Source organism: Leptodactylus fuscus, chromosome 6, assembly GCF_031893055.1.
Source record: "Leptodactylus fuscus isolate aLepFus1 chromosome 6, aLepFus1.hap2, whole genome shotgun sequence".
In the NCBI taxonomy this organism is placed as follows: Eukaryota; Metazoa; Chordata; class Amphibia; order Anura; family Leptodactylidae; genus Leptodactylus; species Leptodactylus fuscus.
This window is the reverse complement of record NC_134270.1, coordinates 8,866,263-8,891,983: the sequence shown is the minus strand read 5'-3', so window position 1 is coordinate 8,891,983 and position 25,721 is coordinate 8,866,263. Positions and strand designations below refer to the sequence as shown.

Genomic DNA, 25,721 nt, shown 5'->3' with positions numbered 1-25,721 from the left:
GTACTTGGAGCGGTTAACATTGATAGTCTGCAAAATCCCGGTAATGGGAGCATGGCCGCCACCTATATCAATGGAGCGAGGCTTTTGTGCAAAGTTTCTATTTAATTAAATTTTCAGGGTCTCCTTGGCAACGAGTCGGCGGCACTTTCCATATAATACAATGCGTCTCCCATTGTATCCCCCGTTCGCTTGCCTCGGGGCCGCCATACAGCAGAATGAAAGAGACTGAATTTCGCCGTTCTTCGCTCATCTCCCAGACAAAAGAGGCAGGAAGGCGTTTCCCTGGTTTTAGTAATATTTATTGAACGTTCCTTCCTATAACCCCACACATTCCTATAGGACGCGGCCTCCTCTCCGCTTCTCCTGGTGTCAAATTAAATAGGCGAATACCGGATATTGTCCTACTCACGATACACGGATCGAAGAAGAATATACCTGTGTCTATACTATAGAGGTCACTCCCAGTCACTGCACCACCGCAACCACGTTCCACATGCCGGGAGTAAGTCACTTCATCGATTCGACCCAACGCACATTCCTGTGGACGCTGGAAAACCGTCCCTTTTTTGATTTTTTTTCTTAAAAACCAGAGATTTTAGTTAAAACTGTGTAAACAACAAAAGCCCAGTCTGGGGGGAGGGGAACAAAAAAAAAAAAAAAGGAACTGGTGACAAAGTGCAACGTGACTGGGGTGTGTCGGAGGGACCGAGCCAAAGCTCCGGAAGCTAATTGTGGTATATAGGAGGTTAAAAAAATCTGACTTCGCCAAAAAATGGATTAATAATGTGTCCGATACTGGGCCCCGACGCTGTACGGTCATCCCTCGGCGTTCTAAAACACCCACCCCAGGCTGCGCGGAAGGATCTGTAGTTAAAATGGACTCCGAGGACTCTCTGCACCGTGTTAATATAACACCAACAGTCCTAAAATGTGTCTTACTCTTTAACGCTCCCATTACTATAGTGGATAGCTTCTGGTCAGATGTGAACGGACGACGACTTACCTCCCCGTAAGTGATAAAATACCTTCGTCGATCCTTTGACCCCCCCCCCCTGTAAAAATGACTTACAAAGATAAAAGGGAGCTCTTAGATAAGTGACGTCAGCTGCGGCGACTTCCACAAAACTGCTGGTTTGGTTAAAGCCTCCTTGATCACAGAGGCCGTGTGCGCGCAGGGGGAGGGGGCGCCGAGACCAACTTGTCAACCCCTTTACCGATTCATTACCACTACCCAGGTGCCCTGAAAATGGAAGCAAGAGCACGTCCCGGATGAGCCGTGACAGCAGCAGGACGAGTAAGAACTCAAAGCAGACAATAGGTTAAAATAATCCTGCCGACTACGCCAAAGTGGTCATATAGAGATATAGGAGGTCCCCCGCTCCGATTGGCTTTAAAATAAAAAATCATCAAAACAAAATAATCATGAGGAGGAGACGGGGGGAGACGGGGGACCTTTGTAGAGTTCGGTCATTGGTTCATGAACTTATTCCATTCAGAGAGGTCTTCAGGTTCTAAGAAGCAGCATTCGATGTCACCATCACACAAGGTCAAGGTTCTTGTCCAAAATATAGGAAGATGACGAGAGGAAGCCAAAGAGGCCGTTCTCGTCCAGTGGCTATCTCACTCGCTTCTCCACCGAATATATAGACATGTAGTAATCGTTACTGCCGACAGCGAGGTGAGGCTACGGGGGAGATAAAGTAGGAAAGGATATCATTAGATAAGATGATGGTAACAATGCAGCCATGTTCTGTAAGGTTCCTTCTTATGTAGGAGGTCAGGACGGTTTGCTATCAAGCTCGACTTTCACGGACAGGCTTCTCCACTATCTACAAGCCCACCACCTCCACCTATATAGGCTGGGCTATAGGGGCAAAAAGAGGCTAAACTCAACGCTATTAGAGCTCAGAACCAGAGCGATACAATGAATCCCTCTAGGATATTATACAAAGGCTAAAATACAACATGTTGATCTAACTATAGAGATAATGACCAGAAAGTATGTGACTACTAAGAGCAGTTCTCGGACTCCACGAGCTATGGGCAGACTAGAGACACTTACCCAGTGCGGATGGAAAGCCAAGCAGCTGATGGCTCCAATTCTTTGGCCCATGAATCCATCGTAGTATTTGATGTTACTTATCAACTCTCCGCTACCGTTGTGAATAGCAATAAACTGGTTCATAGAACCGCTGGAAAAGAAGAGAGGAAACCATAAGAATGGGGTAAAGAGAGCAGGAGAAACAGAGGGAAGCAAAGAGGAAACCATGAGACATAAAAAAGGAACCAAAAACAGAGAGGAGACCATAAAAAAGGAGAAACCCTGAGACACAAAAGAGGAAACCAAAAACAGAGAGGAGACCATAAGAAAGGAGAAACCCTGAGACACAAAAGAGGAAACCAAAAACAGAGAGGAGACCATAAGAAAGGAGAAACCCTGAGACACAAAAGAGGAAACCAAAAACAGAGAGGAGACCATAAGAAAGGAGAAACTCAGACACAAAAGAGGACACCAAAAACAGAGAGGAGACTATAAGCAAGGAGAAACCCTGAGGCACAAAAGAGGAAGCAAAAAACAGAGAGGAGACCATAAGAAAGGGGAAACCCTGATACACAAATAGGAAACCAAAAATAGAGAAGAAACCATAAGAAAGGGGTAAGAGAGAAGCAAAAGCAAAGAGGAAATCCTGAGACACAAAAGAAGAAACCATAAGAATAGGGTAAAGAGAGGAAAGCATAGAGGAAACCACGAAAAAGGGGTAAGAGGGAAGCAAAAGCAAAGAGGAAACCCTGAGACACAAAAGAGGAAACCATAAAAATGGGGTAGAGAGAAAGAAAAGCAAAGAGGAAGCAATCAAACTAGTATAAAAGAGGAAACTACAAGTCTGACACAAGGGAGGAAACCATAAGAGTTAAGGAAGAGAGGAAAGCAAAAGTAAAAAGGAAACCACGAGACACAAAAGAGGAAACCATACGAATGGGGTAACAAAGGAAACCATAAGAATGGGGTAACAGATTACACTGAGACTGACACAAAAGAGGAAACCACAACAGAAGAGACTACAAGACTGGTATAATAGAGGAAACCACGAGACTGACAAGCATTGCCGGGCCATGCACAGACAATGTACCAAGCAAATAAGTTGGCCTGTGGATGGTAGTCGAGCGCCGTCAGGCCTTTGACAATCTGTAGCGTGTTCACTGATTCAGGCATCCGAGGGTCGAAGTATCGGACGTCGCCGTTGACGCTGTGTATGGAGAAGATAGAGAGTTATATAGAGGAGACATCAGGTGTAACTAAGATATAAGAATATATATATATATATGTACACTTGGTACCTGACACTCAGGATGTTTCCGTCCATCTCTTTTTGAAGATGGGTTTTTACCACCCAAGCAGTGTGCTCACGATACGTCATGACACGGCTGAAAAAACAGGGAGGGGTTTCTTAGATAACAGCATCAATATAGTCACAATGAACAGCAATGTGCAGCGCCACTCTAGCCCACAGGCTGTCACTGGTTTTGCAGTTTGAACCCAGTTAACAACTACTGATGCAACACCAAATAGAGGGATGGGCCTCAAACGTGTATGGCTGTTTAAAGGGTTGTTCCTTGATGAAAACTATCATGGCTCCTTTCTTCCAGTAACAGCACCACCCCTGTGCACAGGTTGTTTATGGTACTGCAACACAGTCATTTTATTTCAATGGAGCCAATCTGCAATACCACATGTAACCCAATGGAGGGGTGTGGGGCCGTTTCTAGATTTTTAAATTCTAAGCATCCCCTTAAATAGGTTTCCACAATTTACATTCTATTTCCATCACTGAGCACCGATTCTTCTGATATGGCCGATGCATCTATAAGCTGCAAACTGCAAAAAAAATTGCAGAAAACAGGACAGTACCAATCGTTCTGTGACATCCTGCGGTCAAAGAGACGAACCGAGCCATCCCCTAGACCGGCCACAATGAGGGAGCGGTGGGAGTCACATGACAAGCTGGTCACACAGCTGTCCGCGCCTGTCGGGATGTCCTAAAGAGAGATTATAAAGGTTATAATAACCAGAATTGTGTCCTCCATACTTTATACTTCCATCTTCACATGGCGTCAGTACTTACCTGCACTTTCATCTCTCGGTCAGTGTCCCATATTCGGATAATACGGACATCCCCGGAGGTGATGAGCTGTCCCGTCTCCTGCTCCCAGTCTACTACCATACCTGCTCCTGAGAAAGTAGCACATTAATACTGCCAGGTATCCGCCGCACAGGTCATATATACAGAGCGGTGACTGACCAGGCTGTGTGAGCCTCTACATATCAGGGGTCTTGCATCGCATGGAACCCCAATAACATGAATGGGTTCCCCATACATTACATGGACATTGTATCCTCCATAACAACTTGGTATTCGCTTCTTTCTTACATGCTGCAAAAATGGAGGTCTAAAATGTATAAGGGGCAGTAAATGCAAGGTAGATGTTAGAATGGAGGGTGTAAAAGGTGCTGCCTGCTATGCCATGGATCCAGTAGGTGGCGCTGCCTCTTATGACTGTTGTTATGAGGCACCACCTGCAATGTCCCAAGGGTTAGGGTTGCACATGGGAGAGACATAGTCAGTCTGTACTTATACCTTGCAGCATCAAGGCTCTGAGGAACCTGCAAAGACTGCATAGATAACACTCCTGGCACTTAGTGGGTCCACGCCATACCTTAGTTTAACCACGTCATTCTAGACTCAGCCCATGAGTTGATCCCAATCGGGCCGATTCCATGTAGTAAGTGGTAAAAACACACCTAGTCTGCAAGACATCGAGAACTGAAGGTCAGCTCACCTCCTTGCTTGCTACGGTCCAGGTATATGGAGACTCGTCGTGCCAGGCCTGCTTTTCAGAAAAAAATAAAATAAATAAAAGACATCAGTATTCACCTAAATACTTCCTACACAAGTCACCCAGAACATGGTCCCATCCTCGTCTTACCCCGGGTACTTGGCAGCATGTCGGACAGTCCCTGCCACGCGGTGACCATCTCGGGATTCTTCTCTACATCAGCAAAGTTCTTCCATATTCGTATGGCGCCATCATCTGTTGGCACAACTGGATTATTACTGATTGTTCTGTAGAGATGTGGTCATGGTGACTCTACATGACCGAGGCCTGAAGCACCAGTAGAGGATGACCCCCAGCTCCTGCCATACCTGTGGCCGTCAGCAGCAGAGAGCAGTCCTGTCCATTCAGATACTCCATAGCTGTAATCCGGGTGTATCGGGGGTTACCGTTGTGGAAGTAATCCAGCTTCTCGCCTTTCTCCCAATCCCAGAAGCTGCAATACAAGGACAGAGATATACAAAGATGGAGGACACAGTGTATGAGGATTATGACAGGACAGGCATCTGAGCAAGGGAAATCCTTCAATGGGCATTTAGAGGGCATCTGTATCTGGAGTGCCCACTGTATAGAGGCCGCCTCGAGTCAAGAGCATGGCCGCTACAGAGTGGACAGAGTCTTCTGCATTGTGCTATGTCCAGTGCCAGAGACTTTTTTTCTTTTCTTTTTCTTTTTGGTAGAGTTGGAAGGGACCTCAAGGGCCATCGGGTCCAACCCCCTGCGAGTGCAGGTTTTCCTAAATCATCCCAGCGATATGTTTATCCAGATTCCGCTTGAAGATTTCCATTGATGGAGCGCCCACCACCTCCCGTGGCAGCCTATTCCACTCTCTCACTCCCCTCACTGTCAGAAAGTTTTTCCTAATGTCTAATCTGTATCTCTTTCCCTTTAGTTTCATCCCATTGCTTCTTGTACTTCCTTGTGCTAATGAGAATAGGGTAGATCCCTCTGCACTGTGACTACCTTTCAGATATTTGTAGACTGCTATTAAATCTCCCCTCAGCCTTCTCTTCTGCAAACTAAACAACCCCAGTTCTTTTAGCCGCTCCTCATAGGACATGGTTTGCAGACCTTCCACCATTTTGGCTGCTTTTCTCTGGACTTGCTCCAATATATCGATGTCTTTCTTGAATTGAGGCGCCCAGAACTGTACACAGTATTCCAGGTGTGGTCTGACCAGGGAAGAGTACAGCGGAATAATGACCTCTCTTCATCTAGATTCAATGCTTGTCTTAATACATCCCAGAATTGTATTCGCCTTTTTTGCAGCAGCACCGCACTGTTGGCTCATGTTGAATTTGTGATCTACTATTATGCCCAAGTCCTTTTCCCCTATGCTATCACTTAGTTCTATTCCTCCCATACTATATATGTTTTTTACATTTCTGTTACCCAGATGTAGAACTTTGCATTTGTCCCTGTTAAATACCATTTTGTTGGCCTCAGCCCATTGTTCCAGTGTGTCTAAGTCCTTTTGAATACACTCTCTCTCCTCTCTAGTGTTGGCTATTCCTCCTATCTTCGTATCATCTGCAAATTTTATGAGTTCCCCAATAATTCCATCAGGACGGAGGCGTGTTATCGATCCAGTAGGTGGCGCTGCCTTGGCTCTAGGAGTGTTAGCTCCGCCTACCAGCCCGTCACAGCACGGTCCAAGAGACTAACTATGCCTCTCCTAAACGCAACCCTAACCTGCTTGGGTTTAACAAGGACAGGCGGGTGATGCCTCAATAAAAGTCTCATGAGGCAGCGTCACCTACTGGATCCATGGCAGACCAAGTAGCGCCTTATTTTACCCAACTCCATTTGAGCTTCTACCCAGCACAAGTTATCAATGCGGGGGGGGGGGGGGGGGGGGGGTCCATGTGCTGGGACCCCACTAATCTGATCAAAAATGGCCCGAAGCCTGGAATACAGTCATCAGTATAATGTCCTCTGTGTAGGTATTACTGGTACAACACACAGTATATGGCCTCCATTTTTTTGCCCCTCCCCCCTTCAGTATATGATCGCTTACTTATGGCCCCTCTTGCAATATCTGACCCCTTTTGATGGACCCCATACAGTATAGGACCCCCTTTTTTTGAAGCCCACCTGCAGTATATGACCGTTTTAGCCAATACTTTTTGCTCCCGTCTGGGCCGCTCTCTGCTGCTGCCTCCAGGGTGCGCTGTAGCTGACACTGAAGGACACAGGGACGCTCTATGTAGCATCCGGCGTTCTTGAGCACCATGACGCCAGTGTAGTGCCACCTAGAGGAGACCGTGGAGGGAAGCCAGGACAGGAGTGTGGTCAGGTGAGCAAAAATGATCAGCAGCGACTTACTGAACGCAATAAGTAACTGCTGATATGCGTCACCTCCAGTGTCTGCTTTAGTATTTCACGACGGCCATTCGGATGATATAATACATGGTTGGCTGGAGTCTGCCATGGCAGGAGATATTCTATATTCTAGGTCTTGGAGGAGTAGTCTATCCCCATATGCCCTAATAATGTGCACCTACTGGATCATGTTCACGAGCCAACCCTTTAACCATTGCAACGAGTTGGCCTTCAACCTCCATGGGCAATATTCCCACCTACCCCAAGACTTGACCCCATCGTCTTACCAGATACTGTCCTTATCTGCCACCGCGATGCAGGAAGTAAAGGGATGAAACTTCACCACGGAGGGGACGCCCGGATTGCGGTTAATAAAGATCTGATCGTCCAACTTGGTGATGCCTGAGAAATAAGACACAAGTGCATTTACGGAAGGCAGACTCATCCCTTCTACTGGGACCGGCTGGCTCCTCACAGACCCGAAGCCTGCGCCCTCCGGCCCCCGCATCTCTCCACCACACACATATTAATACATGGAGCCGGCTGCCGGAGGACGGATATTGATCTGGGACTGGACACTTGTCAGCTCAGATTAACTGCGCTTGGCAGGACGGGCGCCGTGTTAATACAGTCACAGACACTTAAAATCTCATCTCGACACACAGGAAAGTAGAATCTAATACTCGGGGTGTAATCTAGTCCTCGTGGCAAGACGAGAGGGGAGATGTAACTCGTGGATGTCAGACAGCAGGAAAGGAATGGCAGTGAAGGGTCTGCCGGGGCGTCTTACCTTTCTGGATAAGGCGTTGTGCTTGTTTCCTGACCTTGGCATTGCGCAGGAAGCGCCACTCACGCTCCTTACGAACCAGGCTCTCTGCATCGTGTTCCTCGGGTACCTGGGTGCACATAGAAAATGGCAGTCCAAACCTGTCACACTAGAACTAGCGGAAATCATTGAACATATCCCGACCGATGGTTCTAGATCTACGCCAGATCTAGAACATGCAAACTCTCTATATGGTGGACCTAGTTGTACAAACACAGGCCAAAAAAAAATGGCAGATAGGAGCAGATGAAGTCGGGAGTCACAAAATAAAATTCAGGTTGTCTACCGTCACCACTAGATGGAGCTCAGGAGTGGTCTGCATGAAGCGCCCCCAAGTGGTGACTCAACAAAGCCAGAACTCCTTCCATTCTTCACAATACACTACGCAGACACAGCAGAGCTGAATTTATTCGTGAGCAGTGATGATAACACAGCGGGTGGGCATGGCCACCAATCAGGTCGCTGCTTTTTTCCAACATGGCGGTGTATACTGATGGATGCCACAAATAGCTACTCCATTTTTACATTGCACCAGTTTTGATGTATCTTCTAAGAGAAACCCAGAGCAAAAGGTATAAAATGACAAACCCGGCTCTGCTATATCTATACATTAAATAGGCCGAACCCGCCAGGTTGCACACCTTACCTTCATAACTGGCTGAGCAAAGTACTTGCCGCTCCAGTCACAGAAGCCGGTCTGCAGCGACCCGGACAGGAAGCCCTTGTGGACAATGGCATCATCTCCATCTTCAGCGGTCTGCAGGAAAGTGAAACGTTAGGGCCCGGGGTGCAATGAGACTGAGTATATAGTTTACATTTAAATACTGTTCAGATTTAGCATTCCGACTCTGGGAAAGCTGGGTGATAAGAGATGCAATATCCTATACGGGTAAGCAGGGGGCATCCCTTCTATAGTTACAGCAGGTACGGCACATGCATTGAGTGTGCACCAGATGTGACCTGCGCTTTGCACACAACGCTGGAATTGCACAGTTAATACGCACATGCTGTTCATCAGCACAACAGGTCAGGCCCAATATGGTGTGCGCATACAGCGCGCGTATTTACAGGGCAGGCAGCGCATCAAATATTCATGAGCAGCAGCCGGCTTTACAGAAGCCCGGGGAGCCGTCAGCCCGGCATGTGGAGATGTATGACTGTGTCACGTGAAGGAGAGATGAGCGGCTCCATCTCAAATATGTATGTACAGGCATGAACTGCACACGGTATCCCCAGTGGGGGAGCATTTAAAGGGATCCTATGATTAAAATCAAATTTTTTCTCGATCACACGTAGGAATAGCCTTAAGAAAGCCTATTCTTCTCCTACCTTTAGATGTCTTCTCCGCGTTCGGTAAAAATCCCGTTTTTTTACTTTATGCAAATGAGTTCTCTCGCAGCACTGGGGGCGGTCCCCAGCACTCAATCAGTACCACGGGTGTCCCCAATGCAGCGAGAGAACTCTCCAGCACCGCCTCCATCTTCTTCAGGAACGCCCTTTCTGCGCGTCTTCTTCCGGAGCTGGGTTTAAACTTCTAGGCCCTGGGCAGAGACAACTGCACATGCCTGGACCACAAGAAAACGGCCGCTTACACAGTAAGTAAGCAGCCATTTTCTTGTGGCCTGTGGGCATGCACAGTCGGCTCTGCCCGAGGCCTAGAAGTTTGAACCCAGCTCCGGAAGAAGACGCACAGAGAGGGCGTTCCTGAAGAAGATGGAGGCGGCGCTGGAGAGTTCTCTCGCTGCATTAGGGATGCCCCTGGTGCTGTTTCAGCGCTGGGGACCGCCCCCAGTGCTGCGAGTGAAGTCATTTGCATACCAAAGATAAATGGGATTTCTACCGAATGGCGGCGCAGTGAAGACATCTAAAGGTAGGAGAAGAACAGACTTTCTTAAGGCTAATCCTACCTGTGATCAAGAAAAATGTGATTATAATAATAGAATCCCTTTAAATCAGTCACATGGTAGAGCAGCAGTTCAGTTCCATTCAAGTGAATGAGACTGAGCTACAATACCAAGCAAGACCACTATGCAGTGTACGACACTGCGCTTGTTGTGAAGTTTCAACCAGCTGATCTGTGGAGGTCCTGGGTGTCAGACCCCCAGCGATCACATACTGACAATGCTCAAAAATCCCTTTAATTCTTTAAGTGGCATAGGTAGTCTGACGTACATCTTTGACCCACTGAAATAAATGACCATAAATGCACACAAGGCTGTGCCAAATCCCGCAGGGCCAGAGCTGCTCCCCCCATTTTGGTTTATAAGAAGGGCCGGGTTGTCAAGTCTCTTATGTGGGCAGAGTTGTCAGGTTTCTAAAATCACACCACAGACACCTTACCTGATCCGGGCCTTTGTCGAACATCTTGCGGGTGCGTGGGAATTGGTGAGAATGTGGAGTATATTGTACCCCAATATTCCCCCCAACATTGGCAGGTCGGGCAGAAGGTAACTCTCTACTGACGGCGGGTTTGGTGACGTCGTTGGTAAGACTTGAGCTGCTGGCGCTGGGAGTTGGTGGCGACCCCCTAAGTAGAGATCAGACATGTCACATCATACTGTGGAGCAGTATAGGCACCCCTAGAGGTACAGAAGAAGGATCCGCTCACCCCACTTGGTGGATGTGCATCCCTTTATTAGTCGGGCTGGCAGGCGCGGACTGTGTAAGGGACGCAGCGTCCAGTATGCGCTGGGGACGAGTGCTCATGGTGGCCTGAAAAAGGAAGACAAGATCATATAAGAGTCGGTAACAATGACATGGACCCTGCCCATACATACTGCTATACCGTGTGCAATATCTAGAGTGGTCCTCCTGATGTCAGCACTAGACAGGGGGGCAGTGTGGCTACCATTGTGGCCGGCAAATATCTCACATGCAGAAGACTCTGTCTTTGAGAAGGATTCACCTTAAGCTCTCAATTCGTCTTTATAAAGAGCTTCTGCAGCAGCTGAAGTATACTATAAAGAGTAATGCACCCGGGATATAACTTAGAAGACGACAACCCGGAGTGGATCAGTTGATTGTGGCAGGTCTGGCGTCCTTAAAGGGTTTGTTGCAGCAGACACGGTGTATAGTGGCTGTGCGTGGTACTGCAGCTTGGTCCCATTCATTTTGAATGGGACTGAGCTGCAACCTGGTGATGTGATTGCCCTGAGAAGAGTAAGTGGGGCTCAATATCATAGTCCCGGACAACCCCTTTAACCCCCTGTGATCTTCTATCACCACCAGGGGAAGCTGTAAGACTATATGGCGGTCTATGTAATGAGCAGGAGCCTCACAAGGTTACATTACCCATAAATATATATATACCCCCCCTCCACCGCTACTTCACAAGTGATGTGAGTGCCGCACCAGCTTAGACAAGGGCTGACAGATCTGGAGAGTAGAATTACGGTATAACACACGACGGCAGATAAATGACAAACATCAGCCGTAAGAACACGATCCTTAGAAGACAAAGTAACAAATCTGCAGCACGAAGCGCAATGACAAGTCCTCATTACCGGCTGCACATTCATTACACAAGCACGGGTTGTCATCCCTTGTGTGAATATACCGCAGTAAAGCGAGACGCTGCAAGAACATTTCCCTGACCAACCCGACCCCCGAACGTCTTTGCGATGGCTTTTTAATGTCACCTAAGGACGGGGTGTAATGAGCCACGGAGCGGCTTTTATTGCGGAGATGGATACGGCCCTCGCCTTTATTACTCTGAGCAAAGCGCCAGCCTAGGGTGGTTTAATGAATGAAGAGCTCACAGCCAATAGGAAGCCGCCCCTTCATTGACTCTTTCAGTGCCATATACCATGAGACACCCATTCAGCGCCACTGGAGGAAGGCAAGGGAGTCATAAATGTAAAAGGGGGAAGATACTGGAATTTCAAGGGTTAACAAAAAAAACAGGGCAACTCCGTCAACGCAGAGGAAGCCCAGGAATCCCCCGCAGCATATACGCTGGCTGCCATTGTTTGACAGAGATATATACCTCCTGAATATCAATGCAGGTCTCGGGAGAGGAGCTCTGCACCACTGCGTACAGTATACGGGGAAAGTGCTGCAACCCGCCATACAGAGGCGGAACGTCAGGAGTCACCGCCATGCTCTGCACTGCACCAGCCTCTGTGCTGGCCCTATAAGATAAGGGGTTGGGGGGGTCCAGACGACACCAGATGATCATTGGTTCATGTTCTGCAATCATCAGTGATTGCCAACGTGACAGGGCAGAGTGCTCCAGCATGGGACGTCATCCCTTTAATGATGCGTGCAGACTTTCATCACTTGTAAGGTTTAAGGGTCCAGCTCATGGAGTCAAAAGAGGCAGACCCTAGGGTAGGCCATCACTATAAGACCTATGGCAGCAGATCAGACCCGCTGACTGAAGGTACAGCGCCATACACTGTGTAATGGCCGTGGACGGTACTGCAGCACCATGGACGGCTAGTGAGCAACGTATGGAGTCAGACCCCCACCAGTCTGATATTGATAACCTATCCTATCAATACGCCATCAATACTAAAGTTCCAGAAACCACTTTAAGGTGGAATTTACGGTAAAAGCTGAGTTTGCTTTTTGCTGTTTTAAATTTTCTTAAAGGCGCTGTCCAGAATTAGGAAAAAAAAAATGGCTGCTTTGTATCAGAAATACCACCTCATCTGTCTAGGGGTTGTGGTTGGTATTGCAGCTCAGCTCCAATGAAATAAATGGGCCTGATCTGCAATACCACAAGACAACCATTACACTGGGGTGGCGCTGTTTGTAAAAAAAAAAAAGAGCAGCCATGGTTTATTATTAAAGCTTCCCCTTTTAGAGGTTCATGAGATCCACCAGGGTTGTTTACAGTGGGTCCCAGACAGGGTCTATTCCTTCCGTAATGTTCATCCCTGTCCATATATATATTATACATATACACAGACAATATACAAACATACTATATACAAAATACCTTGTATGCTATACTGTTCAGCACTTTCATGGCCAGGTCCGATGCCTCTGGATAGGGGTCAGCAGCGAGGTGAAGGAGAACCCTCCATATCTGAGTATATACACTATTGAAGGAGACGCCTGTGGGAATAGAAAGTATATAAGGCGAGGAGACCTCCGCAGATAGCGCCATCTGCCTGTTTCAAGTTCAACAAGGAGAAGTGAAGACGATCACATCAGAGATTGATAGATTATTTTAACATCCGCTTTGCCCACAGCTCCCCTACAGGTGAAATGAAGAATTACAGCGCATTATATAGATCCAACAAATAGCAGGGGCCATTCCTGGCACCATAAATGGCACGGAGCCCACATGTTGGGCTATAAAAGGTTTGCCGGAAAGATGTAAGGGTGCCAGAATAACACTCTCTCCCTTTAAGTGCCTAGAAATATATAGAGACCCTGGCCAATGCGTTATGGCGCACGCCCGGCCACATCATGAATCCGTGATTTTATAACTTGTTCCTCAAGCGGCCGCTGAGAAACATTTCCCCTTCTGCTGTCACTCAGGCCTATAAATTAATTGTACTCCTTGACACCAGTGAGGACTAGAGAGAGATCCGACGCTTTGGCGCTCAACCCCCAGGGGGCAGCAGAAAGGTTGGCGCTGCAGCTTTCCTGTCTGACTGGTAAATTCACAAGGTTTCTTAAGACTTCCCTTTGAAGAAAATGTTTTATTTGTTGGGCACCCTGGAGGACTCAGAGACTGACGCCAGCAAAGAGGGGAATCAAAAACCGAGCGGGGGGTGCGGTGTGTGAGAATGAGAGATAGAAATGGGGGGGGGGGGGGGGTCAGAGGAACACAACCTAATGAAGGTAAAACCGAGCGTCTGACAGGAGGAGGGGGATGTTTAGAGGACATGACGCATATCAGGGAGCAGATCCTCAGAACATGAAAGAGGCGGGAAGGGAATCCCATGTTGGGAAACGTGCGTGGGTGGAAAAAGCGCACACAACATACTGTGTACTACACTTCAGAAGATATTAGGGGTGGGGGGCCCCATCACATCCTCTTACCTATAAGAGAATTGAGCGAGGAGTAAGAGCTGACTCGTCTCATCTTGTCAATGGTCTCGAAGGATAAAATGTACTCCTCGTTGTCAGGGCTCCCCAGGGTGCTGCTGGCGCTGCTGCTGGTGCTGAGATTCCCTGGAGAGAAGGCTACGGGTGCACCCCCTGAAAGAACAAACACCTCACTGCTACAAAAATCTGTGCATGCAAAGGAAATGGCGGCCCCCTAGCCCCAGCTAAAAAAAAAAAACCAGTGGGTGGGGAAGTCTTGCGGCCATCTTACCTTCTTCGGTCAGACTCAGGTTTTGCAAAGACTTGTTTAGGTTTCGAGGGGTTGTGACGGCCCGGATGTTCCCGTAGGAACTGACGGATCTTAAGCGAGGGGTGCTGGGAGCTTCCCGCACTGGGGTTAGGCTAGCCGCCTCTGCAAAAAAAAAATAAAAAAATCACAGATGGGTTAGTAAGAGTTAATATCTTATTACCCAGTCTGCACAGGTTTCAAGGCCTTGACATGTCAGGATCCTTACGATCAACAGAATGAAGGGGTTTTTGATGATTTATCAGTAGGGGGCGCATTCACAACTGCATCATGTGACCCATCAGAGGACCAGAAGAAAGGATAGTAAGGTAAAAACTTGTCTTGGGGGACATCACTGGCTATAATGGGCCTTGTGCACTCCAGTCCTGAGAATCCAACTAATCACTGAAAGACAGGTGACCAGACACAAAATAAAGCGTCACCCCCAAAAATAAGATGATCACATGGTGTCCTTCAGCTCATGAGCATTGCAAACCAGCATTAAATGTAGAGCAGCACCCCCACTGGGGAAATGAAGCATTACATCATGTCCACGGAGCGGTCCATGTAATGCAGGACATGTCGGGTCCTCCAGTGTGAGAGACACTCTTTACAATTCCTCCCCCCCTCCCTGGTTACTACATGAAGATGCAGTCTAGTAATTCACCCGAAAACATATGACATGTAACTGGCAGCAGACACTCACCCGTGGCAGCCGGAGATGGCAGATGGTAATTCTTCTCTTCCTCGATGAACTGAAGAGCCACCGTGCAGAAATTACTTTCATACTGTACGACTAAGTGACTGAGAGCGACGACCAGCTCCTGTGAGAGCGAGCACAAGTGATAGTTATATCCCTGGAGTAAGGGTGCAGACTGCAGTGTACATCGCCTACGGTATACCGCGTGTACGCCATTGTAGAGACACACAACTTGCAATCTACCATTAAAGGTATACAGTGCGATACATGTCTCTGCCATGGGGTCTGTCACTTTATTGGGAAATACAGAACTATTAAACACTAGCATTTTCCCGCGACTTCGTCCGTGTGTTGTTGGCAGCGACGACCTGCGTATATGTGTGCAATTGCTGTTGGTGCTGATGTGCCTGCGGACTTGTGTTGGCTCTGGTACATCCCTGTAACTGCGCAGTATACCTAGGTGTGCTCCGGCCCACCCCTCAAGTCACCTCCTGCGCCCCCCCATCTCCCATGCGCCCCCAGGCCCCTGCCCCCCCATCTGCCATGCACCCCTGACCTCAAACAGACAACTCACCCTCCATCATCCCGCGCCTTGTGTACATGTGTGTGTATGGTGGGCATACTGAGCTGTGCCCCAGCTGTGCCCATGCTCGGCTACATGTGTGACTTTGGCCACTTACCTCTGTGTACACCACTCGTTGTGGGCGAGATGCCGAAACGGATGGTGCCGAACTTTGCCCCAGTTCCCCATTCTTCCATCCTCCCCCCATGCCTCCGGCGTACTCACGGAAATGCTACACCCTATCTACGCCTCGGGCTCCCAAACCAAGGCTGTATGTTCTCTCCTCCTTTGCCCGCACATGAGACGCCATTTTCTTCAGCTCGCACTGTGCCCGCCTGCATCCTACATAGCTCCGCCCACACCATAGCGCGAGAACGGCTCAAGGACCTGAGATGACATCATCTTGGGTCCTTTAGCCTACACTGAACATAAATTCGTCGGTAGCGGTCGTGAAGCCCGGCCATTTTCGGGGATAGTAAGCAGCCTATGTTCTAATCCGGGTTCCATTCTATGTATATGTGAAATGTCATGCAAATCCGTTCAGCCGTTTTTGCGTGATTGAGGAACAAACATCCAAACCCATGAACTTTCACATTTAACAGAGCCTAACACGCAAATGTGAACGCCGCTTTATCCCCATGGCCACACCTACCTTGCGAACCATTGCGCTGCCATCATTGATAAGCTGCGCCAGCATCATGGCCACGTTGTGATCGATTGTGGTGGAGTGATCCGTCCTCTCCCCAGAGTTCCCCACGAAGGTCCCGAGGGCGAAAACCGCAGCGCAACGAACCTGAGCATTACAGAGCATTGAAGTGACTGAAGATTGAATTGGGGGTAATAGATGGAGACGTTCCCCCCCCTCTTACCTCAGGTATGGAGTCAGTCAGGAGGCTGTAAAGCTTTTCGTGGGCGCTGTCTCTCACCCCGCACCAGCGCGCAGCGTCAAAGTTCTGCCAGATCCGGCCTAGGCAGATAGCGACCCATTGGCGGAGCAGCGGGTGCGGGTCATTAAGTTGCTCCAGGCAGATGGCAATCAAGTTTCCTTGCAGACAGGCTTCCTGGATTGGTGGAGACATAAAGCAATATTAAAGAGAGCGGCCATCGGTTTATAGGACATGCACGACGGGTTTATGATCTTTTTATCAATACTCGATGTCTGCGCTGCCGGATTCATTACCCGCGTCGATGTAACTCACAATGCTGCTTGGTTTTAATGTGAAATCTCAATATCGCTCATAATCACGTCCTGAACGCCTATTACGTTTCAGTTACCGCCAACGTAACTGCAAAGTTACACATTTAAAGGGGATGTCTGCTGTAAAGCTGATCACGGGCATCTTAGCAGCAGAACACCCCAACAACCACCTGTGGGGGAGCTCAATCCACCTGATCACGTAACGCATGGACATGTCGGGTCCAAAGGTTTGCGACCCTAAAACCCCCACCTGTCAATGGCTTTATGGGTTCCCTTTAAGACTTGCACAATTGTCACATGTCTGTGAGCTCCTACAGGGCTTAAGAATTGCTGCCTGGTTCACAAAGATAGCAAGATGGAGGACCCAATGTGTCTAGACATTACACAAACAGCCTATGGATATCAAAAGGTGCCTTGTAATACTTCATTTCCCCTGTGGGAGTGCTGTAGCAGGAACCAACACCCTGTGGTTAGCCTATCTTGGCCGCTTTAGCTTCAGAGGTCAGAGGATAGAAGTGTCTGGAAGGAACCATAGCTTTTCTATGTCAAGGTGAACATCGTCACCTGAGAATCCTGTACCTGAGCATCCCGATACGGCTACATACCTGGCCGGTGGTGTAGTTATTCACGATGACGGCTAGAATGAAGGCGGTCATTGTGCGGTGCTCAGCCTGGCGGGGTCAATAATAGAGAGTGAGAAGCAATATGCAGAATACATTACACTATATGTATCCGGAGTTACAGCTGGCAGTATACTCCAGGGCTGCATTCACAATTCTGCAGCCTTCAGAGCTGAACACATAGTATAACTTTCTGGAAAGTATCCTATATACATCACCCAGCTTTCCCAGATTTCTAAATGACCAACCTATTCTGTTATGGAGATGCACATAAACCCATTGGCATAGACAGATCTGATGTGCTGGACTCTGGGAAAGCTGGGTGAACCCTTTGTTGGAGCTCTGATGATGGCCTGGACTTGACAATTGATGTAGTAACGTGATGTATAACTAGGCAGATCCAGGAGTTTATAGAAAAGCTGGGTGATGAAATGGTGATCAGATCCAGAATCCACCCAGCTTTCCTCAAAACTAACATAGGATCTATACGAGCTAAAATAAAACAATTGCAGAGGGTAAAATCCATTGCATGGTGGTCTTACCGGCATGTAGGGGTCTGCCAAGACGGAGAGGAAGTATTTGTGCCCGTTATCCTTCACCAAGTCGGCCTGGCAAGACTAGGGATTAATATAAGAATTACATAAGAAACGTGTTCACATGTGCGGGCGCCTCAGGGCCGTCTGCAGCAGATTCCCAGACGCATCAGCTGCCGGGATCATCTCTATTCAGCTACAGACAAATCTCTGAAAACCAAGGCCGTCTGCGCCGAGCCCGGGCGCCATGTTTGTGGAGCTGTTTCTAGGCGACCATGACTTACACTGTCCACCGCCAGGATCTTGGCCCAGATGAACACGAGGAGAGGACGCAGCTCACGTGCCGAGCTCTGCAGCAGTTTCAGTACATAGGGAAAGATCCCGACCGACAAGGCCTGAAAGAGAAGAGTCCGGATTACCGTATTTTTCGGACTATAAGACGCACCTAGGTTTTAGAGGAGGAAAATAGGGGAAAAAAATTTTGAAGCAAAAACTGGTAAAATATTTAATATATGGGAGTTGTAGTTTTGCAACAGCTGCAAGGCCACATTGACAGGTGACCCTGCAGCTGTACGGGGATGCATAGTGTGTTTTTTTTTTGCGGGGCCAGAAGTACTTTTTAGTTATACCATTTTGGGGAATAACTATTTCTTAGATCACCTTTTATTGAAAAAAAAAACCGGTGGTTTATGATATATGATTTTCTACTTTTATATATATATTCTAGGGACAGGAGGTGATTTAGAACTTTTATTTATTTCATATTTTTAAAGCTTTTTTCTTTTTACTATTTTATTCCCATTCTCATTAGGCTCCCGGCTGTCACCCGAACAGGTCAGCTCCTGCGATATCGCCGCGCAGGAGCCGGCCTGCAACTTTACAGGTATGGGGCCGGTGGGGACCGGCCCCGGGGGAGAAGGGGCCACCGATACTGACCCGGCATCTGCTGTACTAGAGAGGCGGATGCCGGGGAGGGATAGACGCCGGGGCCTGAGACATCGCTGCCCTGCCCTGCATGAAGCCAGCGGCGGGGGGACGGAGGAGCGGAATAGCATCACTCCTCCCGCTGATGGCTTCATGCAGGGCAGAGGAGCGCAGCGATGTCGCAGGCCCCGGCACCTGTAATGGCGTCTATCACTTGCGGGCTTCCGCCTCTCTATTACAGCAGATGCCGGGCGGCCACATTCAGACTATAAGACGCACCCTTCTTTTCCCCCCAAATTTGGGGGAAAAAAAGTGTGTCATAGTCCAAAAATACGGTACTTACTGACTGGGGACTACAGACCCCTACCTCAAAATGGGGCCCTGGCACCTAACCAACTTACTGACTGCCTTCGCTCCCGGGCCAGGGCTCAGCGACTCCCAGGGTCCTAGGTCAACTCTCTCTGATCACATATTGATATCCTATGCTAAGGACACGCCATCACCTTTAAGAAGCCTTGTATGCATGTGTATGGAGGAGCCTGGAGGGATAACTGATAGACATCTATGGTTTACGTGTACTTTTAGGGTATTCTGCAAGAGCCTTGCCATCTCCTGCCCATAACCAGCATGTCACTTACACCCCAAAGCAGTACAGGAGGATGGGGGTGCGGATTTCGTCAGCCATAAATCTGGTATTTTTAGTTACATGACTCAGATCTGCAAACATCTGTCTCCTGGACTCCCCATTATTCTGGCAGAATGCGTCATACACAATCCAGTAGGAGGCAGAATTACGGGTAATGGTGCGTCATACATCTGATGGGGGAGATTAACATGACGGCTCATTCTTCATCCGTTATGTATTGTATGTATGTATCATAGCTATAGGGTACTGTAACGCGCTGCGGTGCGGTCACCAGGCTCCATACCAATGACCCCATTGACAATGCAGGAGGTGCTGCTGCGGGGAGTATGGACTCTCTCCTAAACACTTACCAGGCTGACCGCCCACGGCCCCAGGTCCAAGAATCTTCCCAGCAGGTCCAGGGCTCTGAGGCGATGGACTTGACTTAGTAACACCTAAAAGACAAATTCCCATTATCACATATGGCTGGATCAAGCGATTCCAAAGAGATCCTGCTTTTTATCTATAGGGGGCGACATTACAGACGTTATATTACTGACCACAGGGGGCGGTATTACAGGCGCTCATGTCTGTCATGACTAACGTGTGACACAGAGGAGGACAAGGACTGGGGATGACAATATATCTGAAGGCTGCCACCTAAGACGACGTGATATGGAAGTGGAGGAAGTATCACTATACTAACCACGTCTGCCATTCAGTGGTCTGGGAAAGTCTCCCAAAGTTTTGTGGGTGAATTAGGAAGCACAGATTGAACCAAACCCAAAACAGATGTTAGATATGAACCAGGATGAGCAGTGCTGTGGGTCTGTATTGTCACATCATCCTCTTTGCTGCCTCTCCTGAAGCAGGGAGCTCAGGATGAACACATATACAGTAGCCTGGCATATTACAAGAGGTCTGGAAATAATGATATACCCAGGGATATTTTGGCTGAGGCGATGTACTGAGGGGCCCCGGGTTCTGCAGCACAGGCTCTGATCTTCAAGGGCTGGAGCAGAAGACGCTGCTGCACGTCCTCTGAGACTCTGGAATTGCAGATGAGCCCATGTCCGAGAAAGCACAGAGTGTCTTCATTACAAAGACTTACAGCAACACCTTCAACTCCTCAAGATGGAGCGCTGGTAATTTATTAGCCTGCAGCAGCTGGCTGAGGAAGGAGAAGTACATTGTGTGAGGAGGGGGCAGGCGGCGCTCCGTGCCAGGAGACAGAGGGTGGCACTTGTACATAGCACCCGCCATGTTCCCTGTCGCTTGTCAGCAGCAGAAGATGACATGACTTATGGGAATAGGACTGGAGTATTATGGAGACGGATGGCTGTGCGGCGGCATCTGGATTATTAAACACCGCGGATTAATGGGTGGCGTGAAAAACCAACTATGTGCTCTGCAAAGATGACAAGCTGGCAGCGCCCCCTCCCTCCTGGGTGTGCCAACAAGGTCATATGGGGTATGTGGTGGGTGTTAGGGCTTGTGAATTTTCAAGTGATGCAGCACCTTCAAACAGCTGATCTGTGGGGGTCCCGGGTGTCTGACCCTGACTGATCGCATATACATGACCTATACTAAGGATTCAATGTGACCTAGAAATGATAGAACATGCTATTCATGGGCTCATATCACGAATGCCTGGGGTGTACACGTGGCTGTCAAAAAGAGAACTTGCCCAGCTCAGGTCTGTCCGGTCATGTGACTGCTGAGACCTCGGGGTAGATTACCAGGCGCAGCGCCATTCATTTCATTGCAAGTGTACCAGGTTACACAGCTACATGCAGTACCACAAATAGCCACTACAGGGTGGCAAGCAATAGGTCTGGTAAATGATGATTAGGAATGTGCCACAGCTGATCAGTGGGGGTCCCGGGGGTTACACCCCCACTGATCTGACACCGATGGGCTGTCCTATAGACGAGATATCAGCAGTAATGATTGAACCCATACCGATGGCGTTAGCATGGCGTCCAACATCAGCATCGCCCAATAATCCAGCACGAGTGGGTGCAGATCTCCCCCTTCACGTGTGACCAGACCGCAGGATAATCTGGAATATCAGATCAACCAGCGCCATCGATACCAGATTAAAGTGATACCACGAGAGGCTCCGCTCACCTGAAGCACAATGGGCAGCTGCTCCGGAGGATTCCTGTTCTCCACCCCCATCGTTAACCAGACTTGAAACGCCGTCAGCTGCTCGGCAAAGAACGGGCTGTGCTGTAAGGGGAGAGCAAAGACATGAGCATCACCATAGGGGGCGCTGTGAGGATACAGTACACCTGACAAGTGCTCGCTGCCAACAGAACACGGAACATACACGGAACGCGGTGCCCTCCTCGATGATGGTGGGTAACTGGGACAGACAGATGTCGACAGCGAGATCCCAGGCCTGCCTGCAGGGAAGAAACAACAGGGCAGAATCAGGACAATGCTAAATTCCTATGTATCTGCACCTCTATATACAGACCTCCAGAGGTGTGGCTTAGAGAAAGGGGTGTGGCTTAGAGAAATAGGTGTGGCTTAAAGAAAGGTGTGACTTAGAGAAAGAGGTGTGACTTAAAGAGGTGTGGCTTAGAGAAAAGGGTGTGGCTTAGAGAAAAAGGTGTGGCTTAGAGAAAGAGGTGTGGCTTAGAGGAAAAGGTGTGGCTTAGAGGAAAAGGTGTGGCTTAGGATCTGACATGGACAGCAGATATTGGGGTGACTACCATACATCTCCATGTTTCTATGGCTCTATGTATGGATAATTTCTTTCCTGCACCACCGACCCAAGGGACCGACCAGAGTCAACGACAAGTCAGAGTTCCCCTTTAAGAAACTTTCGCATGGCGCGTTCCTTTAAGAACGAAGGTAGATTCATGACGGCCAGTGACCAGTTCTTGGATGCAAAGGATTAATGGCTCCCCCCATCCCGGCAGCTATACTGCTTAATACCCATGAAGATTATAGATCGATACGCCCGACGGGCGAGGATGATCTTTTTATAGGCCGGGAATTATTATTTGACGTTTGATTTATTTCTCCGAGTTCCTGGCGCTCAGAACAGATGAAGAATAACGGCAGAGAGAGAGACAAACATACAGAGGTGCGTGCCAAATCTGTCTAACATGGCGGAGGTGCCAGTCCTTTGGTGGTCACCTTGTTACAAGACGGGGAGTCAACCATTTCATTGCCACAAATGCTTTTGGGTGAGCTGGGTGATGTCCAACATGGCCAACAATCCAGGGGTCACCCAGCTTTCCCAGTGGATGTTCTGTCTGGTTATATGCAGGGGATGCATGTGCTTTAGCTGTCACCCAGCTTTCCTAGAAACTGATTACAACCAAGAAAAGGGATTTCTAAATTTTTGCTACATCTGAAAACCAACAATGTGTCATATAGACACGCACATTGCACTATTGCGAGCCTCAGTAGTGTAGGTGGGCATCTTCTTGCTTTACGCTGTCCTCTGAAATCCTCTGCACTGCTGTGACTGCCCACTGGGAATGTAATCAATCACCCCCACTCTGCTACATACACTACATAGTCTATTACACACAGGGAAGGAAGTGGTTAAAGTGCCATGCCACCCGTACAATACCCCGCTGACCACCCACAGATGAGGGCGCGGGGAGCGTCGCCCTGCCGTATGATCGGCTCAGCTATTTAGGTCACCGCACGCGCTCCGACAAGTCAAGGTCACAGCGCTGAGCTCCGGAAGGCGGTGAGTGACAGCGGATTGGGTTTCTCTTGCCAAGATTAAAGGTAAATCTCCTTTTAAGACTTCTAAGAAAAAATGATCAAAAATCAATGGAGCCGCGTCTGACTGATAGTAATCTCCAGCCGGAGGAAGAGGAAATAATCCGAAAAATGTCCCCAAAATCATTACCAGGCCAAAGACATCATATCCTCATTATAATAGAACGGGCAGCGCACACAGCTCTGCTATGCAGAATGACTTACCACATGGCGTGCATGTATGTAGGGGGCAGTCTGGGGCTGCTGACCGGCGTGCAGTTATACGACCTCATTATCCTCTCCGCCAATAGAAAGTTGCGGAACAGGCTGGCGACAAGGAGGTCCTGTCGGAATAACTTCTGGAACAAATCTGGGGGTGCAAAGAAGAAATATCATCAGTGTAATGCATTGTGCACCAGGGGGCGCAGCTCTGGAGTATAATACAGGATAAGTAATGTAATGTATGTACACAGTGACTACACCAGCAGAATAGTGAGCGCAGCTCTGGAGTATAATACAGGATAAGTAATGTAATGTATGTACACAGTGACTGCACCAGCAGAATAGTGAGCGCAGCTCTGGAGTATAATACAGGATAAGTAATGTAATGTATGTACACAGTGACTGCACCAGCAAAATAGTGAGCACAGCTCTGGAGTATAATACAGGATAAGTAATGTAATGTATGTACACAGTGACTGCACCAGCAGAATAGTGAGCGCAGCTCTGGAGTATAATACAGGATAAATAATGTAATGTATGTACATAGTGACTGTACCAGCAGAATAGTGAGCGCAGCTCTGGAGTATAATACAGGATAAGTAATGTAATGTATGTACATAGTGACTGCACCAGCAGAATAGTGAGGCAGCTCTGGAGTATAATACAGGATAAGTAATGTAATGTATGTACACAGTGACTACACCAGCAGAATAGTGAGCGCAGCTCTGGAGTATAATACAGGATAAGTAATGTAATGTATGTACACAGTGACTGCACCAGCAGAATAGTGAGCGCAGCTCTGGAGTATAATACAGGATAAGTAATGTAATGTATGTACACAGTGACTGCACCAGCAAAATAGTGAGCACAGCTCTGGAGTATAATACAGGATAAGTAATGTAATGTATGTACACAGTGACTGCACCAGCAGAATAGTGAGCGCAGCTCTGGAGTATAATACAGGATAAATAATGTAATGTATGTACATAGTGACTGTACCAGCAGAATAGTGAGCGCAGCTCTGGAGTATAATACAGGATAAGTAATGTAATGTATGTACACAGTGACTGCACCAGCAGAATAGTGAGGCAGCTCTGGAGTATAATACAGGATAAGTAATGTAATGTATGTACACAGTGACTGCACCAGCAGAATAGTGAGCGCAGCTCTGGAGTATGTAATGTATGTACACAGTGGCTACACCAGCAGAATAGTGAGTACAGCTCTGGAGTATAATACAGGATAAGTAATGTAATGTATGTACACAGTGACTGCACCAGCAGAATAGTGAGCGCAGCTCTGGAGTATAATACAGGATAAGTAATGTAATGTATGTACACAGTGACTGTACCAGCAGAATAGTGAGCGCAGCTCTGGAGTATAATACAGGATAAGTAATGTAATGTATGTACACAGTGACTGCACCAGCAGAATAGTGAGCGCAGCTCTGGAGTATAATACAGGATAAGTAATGTAATGTATGTACACAGTGACTGCACCAGCAGAATAGTGAGCGCAGCTCTGGAGTATAATACAGGATAAGTAATGTAATGTATGTACACAGTTCTGAAGCATAATAAAGAATGTAGAATCTATAACATATATTGAGTATTTTTTCTATATCATTAGTCATATTCTTGTGTTATGTAATAGATTCTATCTTTGGAGATCTATAAATTTCTCCAAGAGGATTAATCAGCAAAGCTTTATGAGATACATTGGAGGAATGTGCCCCCATCCCCCGTCCTCAGATTAAAAACGAAATATGCCCAGTGGTGAACATGTGACATGTGCTCGGTTGCTGTAATGGAGCGAATCATCCTAGCATGGCAAGAGTGAATGACAGGGATGGGATTGTGGAGATAAGCCGGGCTGCCCTTGACCAGCACACAGTGCATTAGAGCAGAGCCACATGTTCTATGCAGATGTGCACACGGCGTAGGCAGCCAGCGCCGCCACCTATGCGTCAGCAGGATGACGGCTGCCACTACTATCATACCTCTTGGCAGCACATTCCATGCTATAGTGTCAGTAATTGCTGTGAAAATCCAGTTCAGCTCCCCGAGGGGCGTCCTCCTGTCATTCAAGCGGCCAGGAATCCTGCGGAAGTCAAGGATGAGATGTAAGATGTAGCATGGGAAAAAAATATAATCATATAGTAATCCTCCTGCAAGATAATGGAGACACAACATCTCTGCACCCCCCCCAACAGATAGCTCAGATGTAAAACGGATTATAAGACTGTTCACAGCAGTGCAGAGTATTTCAGAAAACAGAT

The 25,721-nt window shown here is 48.0% G+C and overlaps 1 protein-coding gene across 4 annotated transcripts in view; it reads right to left on the bottom strand.

Annotated features, from left to right (window-relative positions):
- Nucleotides 1–262: 262 nt before the first annotated feature.
- The window catches only part of RPTOR (regulatory associated protein of MTOR complex 1), a 207,657-nt gene continuing 182,198 nt past the window's right edge, over nt 263–25,721 (bottom strand). The window contains exons 8-35 of one of the 4 annotated variants that reach the window (XM_075279295.1): nt 25,443–25,543; nt 23,447–23,591; nt 21,825–21,900; nt 21,623–21,724; nt 19,864–19,947; nt 18,228–18,338; nt 17,953–18,027; nt 17,396–17,461; nt 16,462–16,653; nt 16,245–16,385; nt 15,037–15,154; nt 14,316–14,456; nt 14,039–14,197; nt 12,984–13,102; nt 10,650–10,753; nt 10,382–10,568; nt 8,688–8,798; nt 8,006–8,111; nt 7,503–7,617; nt 5,205–5,329; nt 4,987–5,091; nt 4,840–4,890; nt 4,125–4,231; nt 3,911–4,038; nt 3,340–3,426; nt 3,132–3,248; nt 2,063–2,192; nt 263–1,684 (exon numbers count right to left, since the gene is read on the bottom strand). In XM_075279295.1, coding sequence (XP_075135396.1) covers nt 1,616–1,684; nt 2,063–2,192; nt 3,132–3,248; nt 3,340–3,426; nt 3,911–4,038; nt 4,125–4,231; nt 4,840–4,890; nt 4,987–5,091; nt 5,205–5,329; nt 7,503–7,617; nt 8,006–8,111; nt 8,688–8,798; nt 10,382–10,568; nt 10,650–10,753; nt 12,984–13,102; nt 14,039–14,197; nt 14,316–14,456; nt 15,037–15,154; nt 16,245–16,385; nt 16,462–16,653; nt 17,396–17,461; nt 17,953–18,027; nt 18,228–18,338; nt 19,864–19,947; nt 21,623–21,724; nt 21,825–21,900; nt 23,447–23,591; nt 25,443–25,543 — 3,172 coding nt within the window. In that variant the 3' untranslated portion in view covers nt 263–1,615. The remainder of the gene's footprint in view (nt 1,685–2,062; nt 2,193–3,131; nt 3,249–3,339; nt 3,427–3,910; nt 4,039–4,124; nt 4,232–4,839; nt 4,891–4,986; nt 5,092–5,204; nt 5,330–7,502; nt 7,618–8,005; nt 8,112–8,687; nt 8,799–10,381; nt 10,569–10,649; nt 10,754–12,983; nt 13,103–14,038; nt 14,198–14,315; nt 14,457–15,036; nt 15,155–16,244; nt 16,386–16,461; nt 16,654–17,395; nt 17,462–17,952; nt 18,028–18,227; nt 18,339–19,863; nt 19,948–21,622; nt 21,725–21,824; nt 21,901–23,446; nt 23,592–25,442; nt 25,544–25,721) is intronic. The other 3 variants (XM_075279297.1, XM_075279296.1, XM_075279298.1) reach the window with 3 other exon arrangements.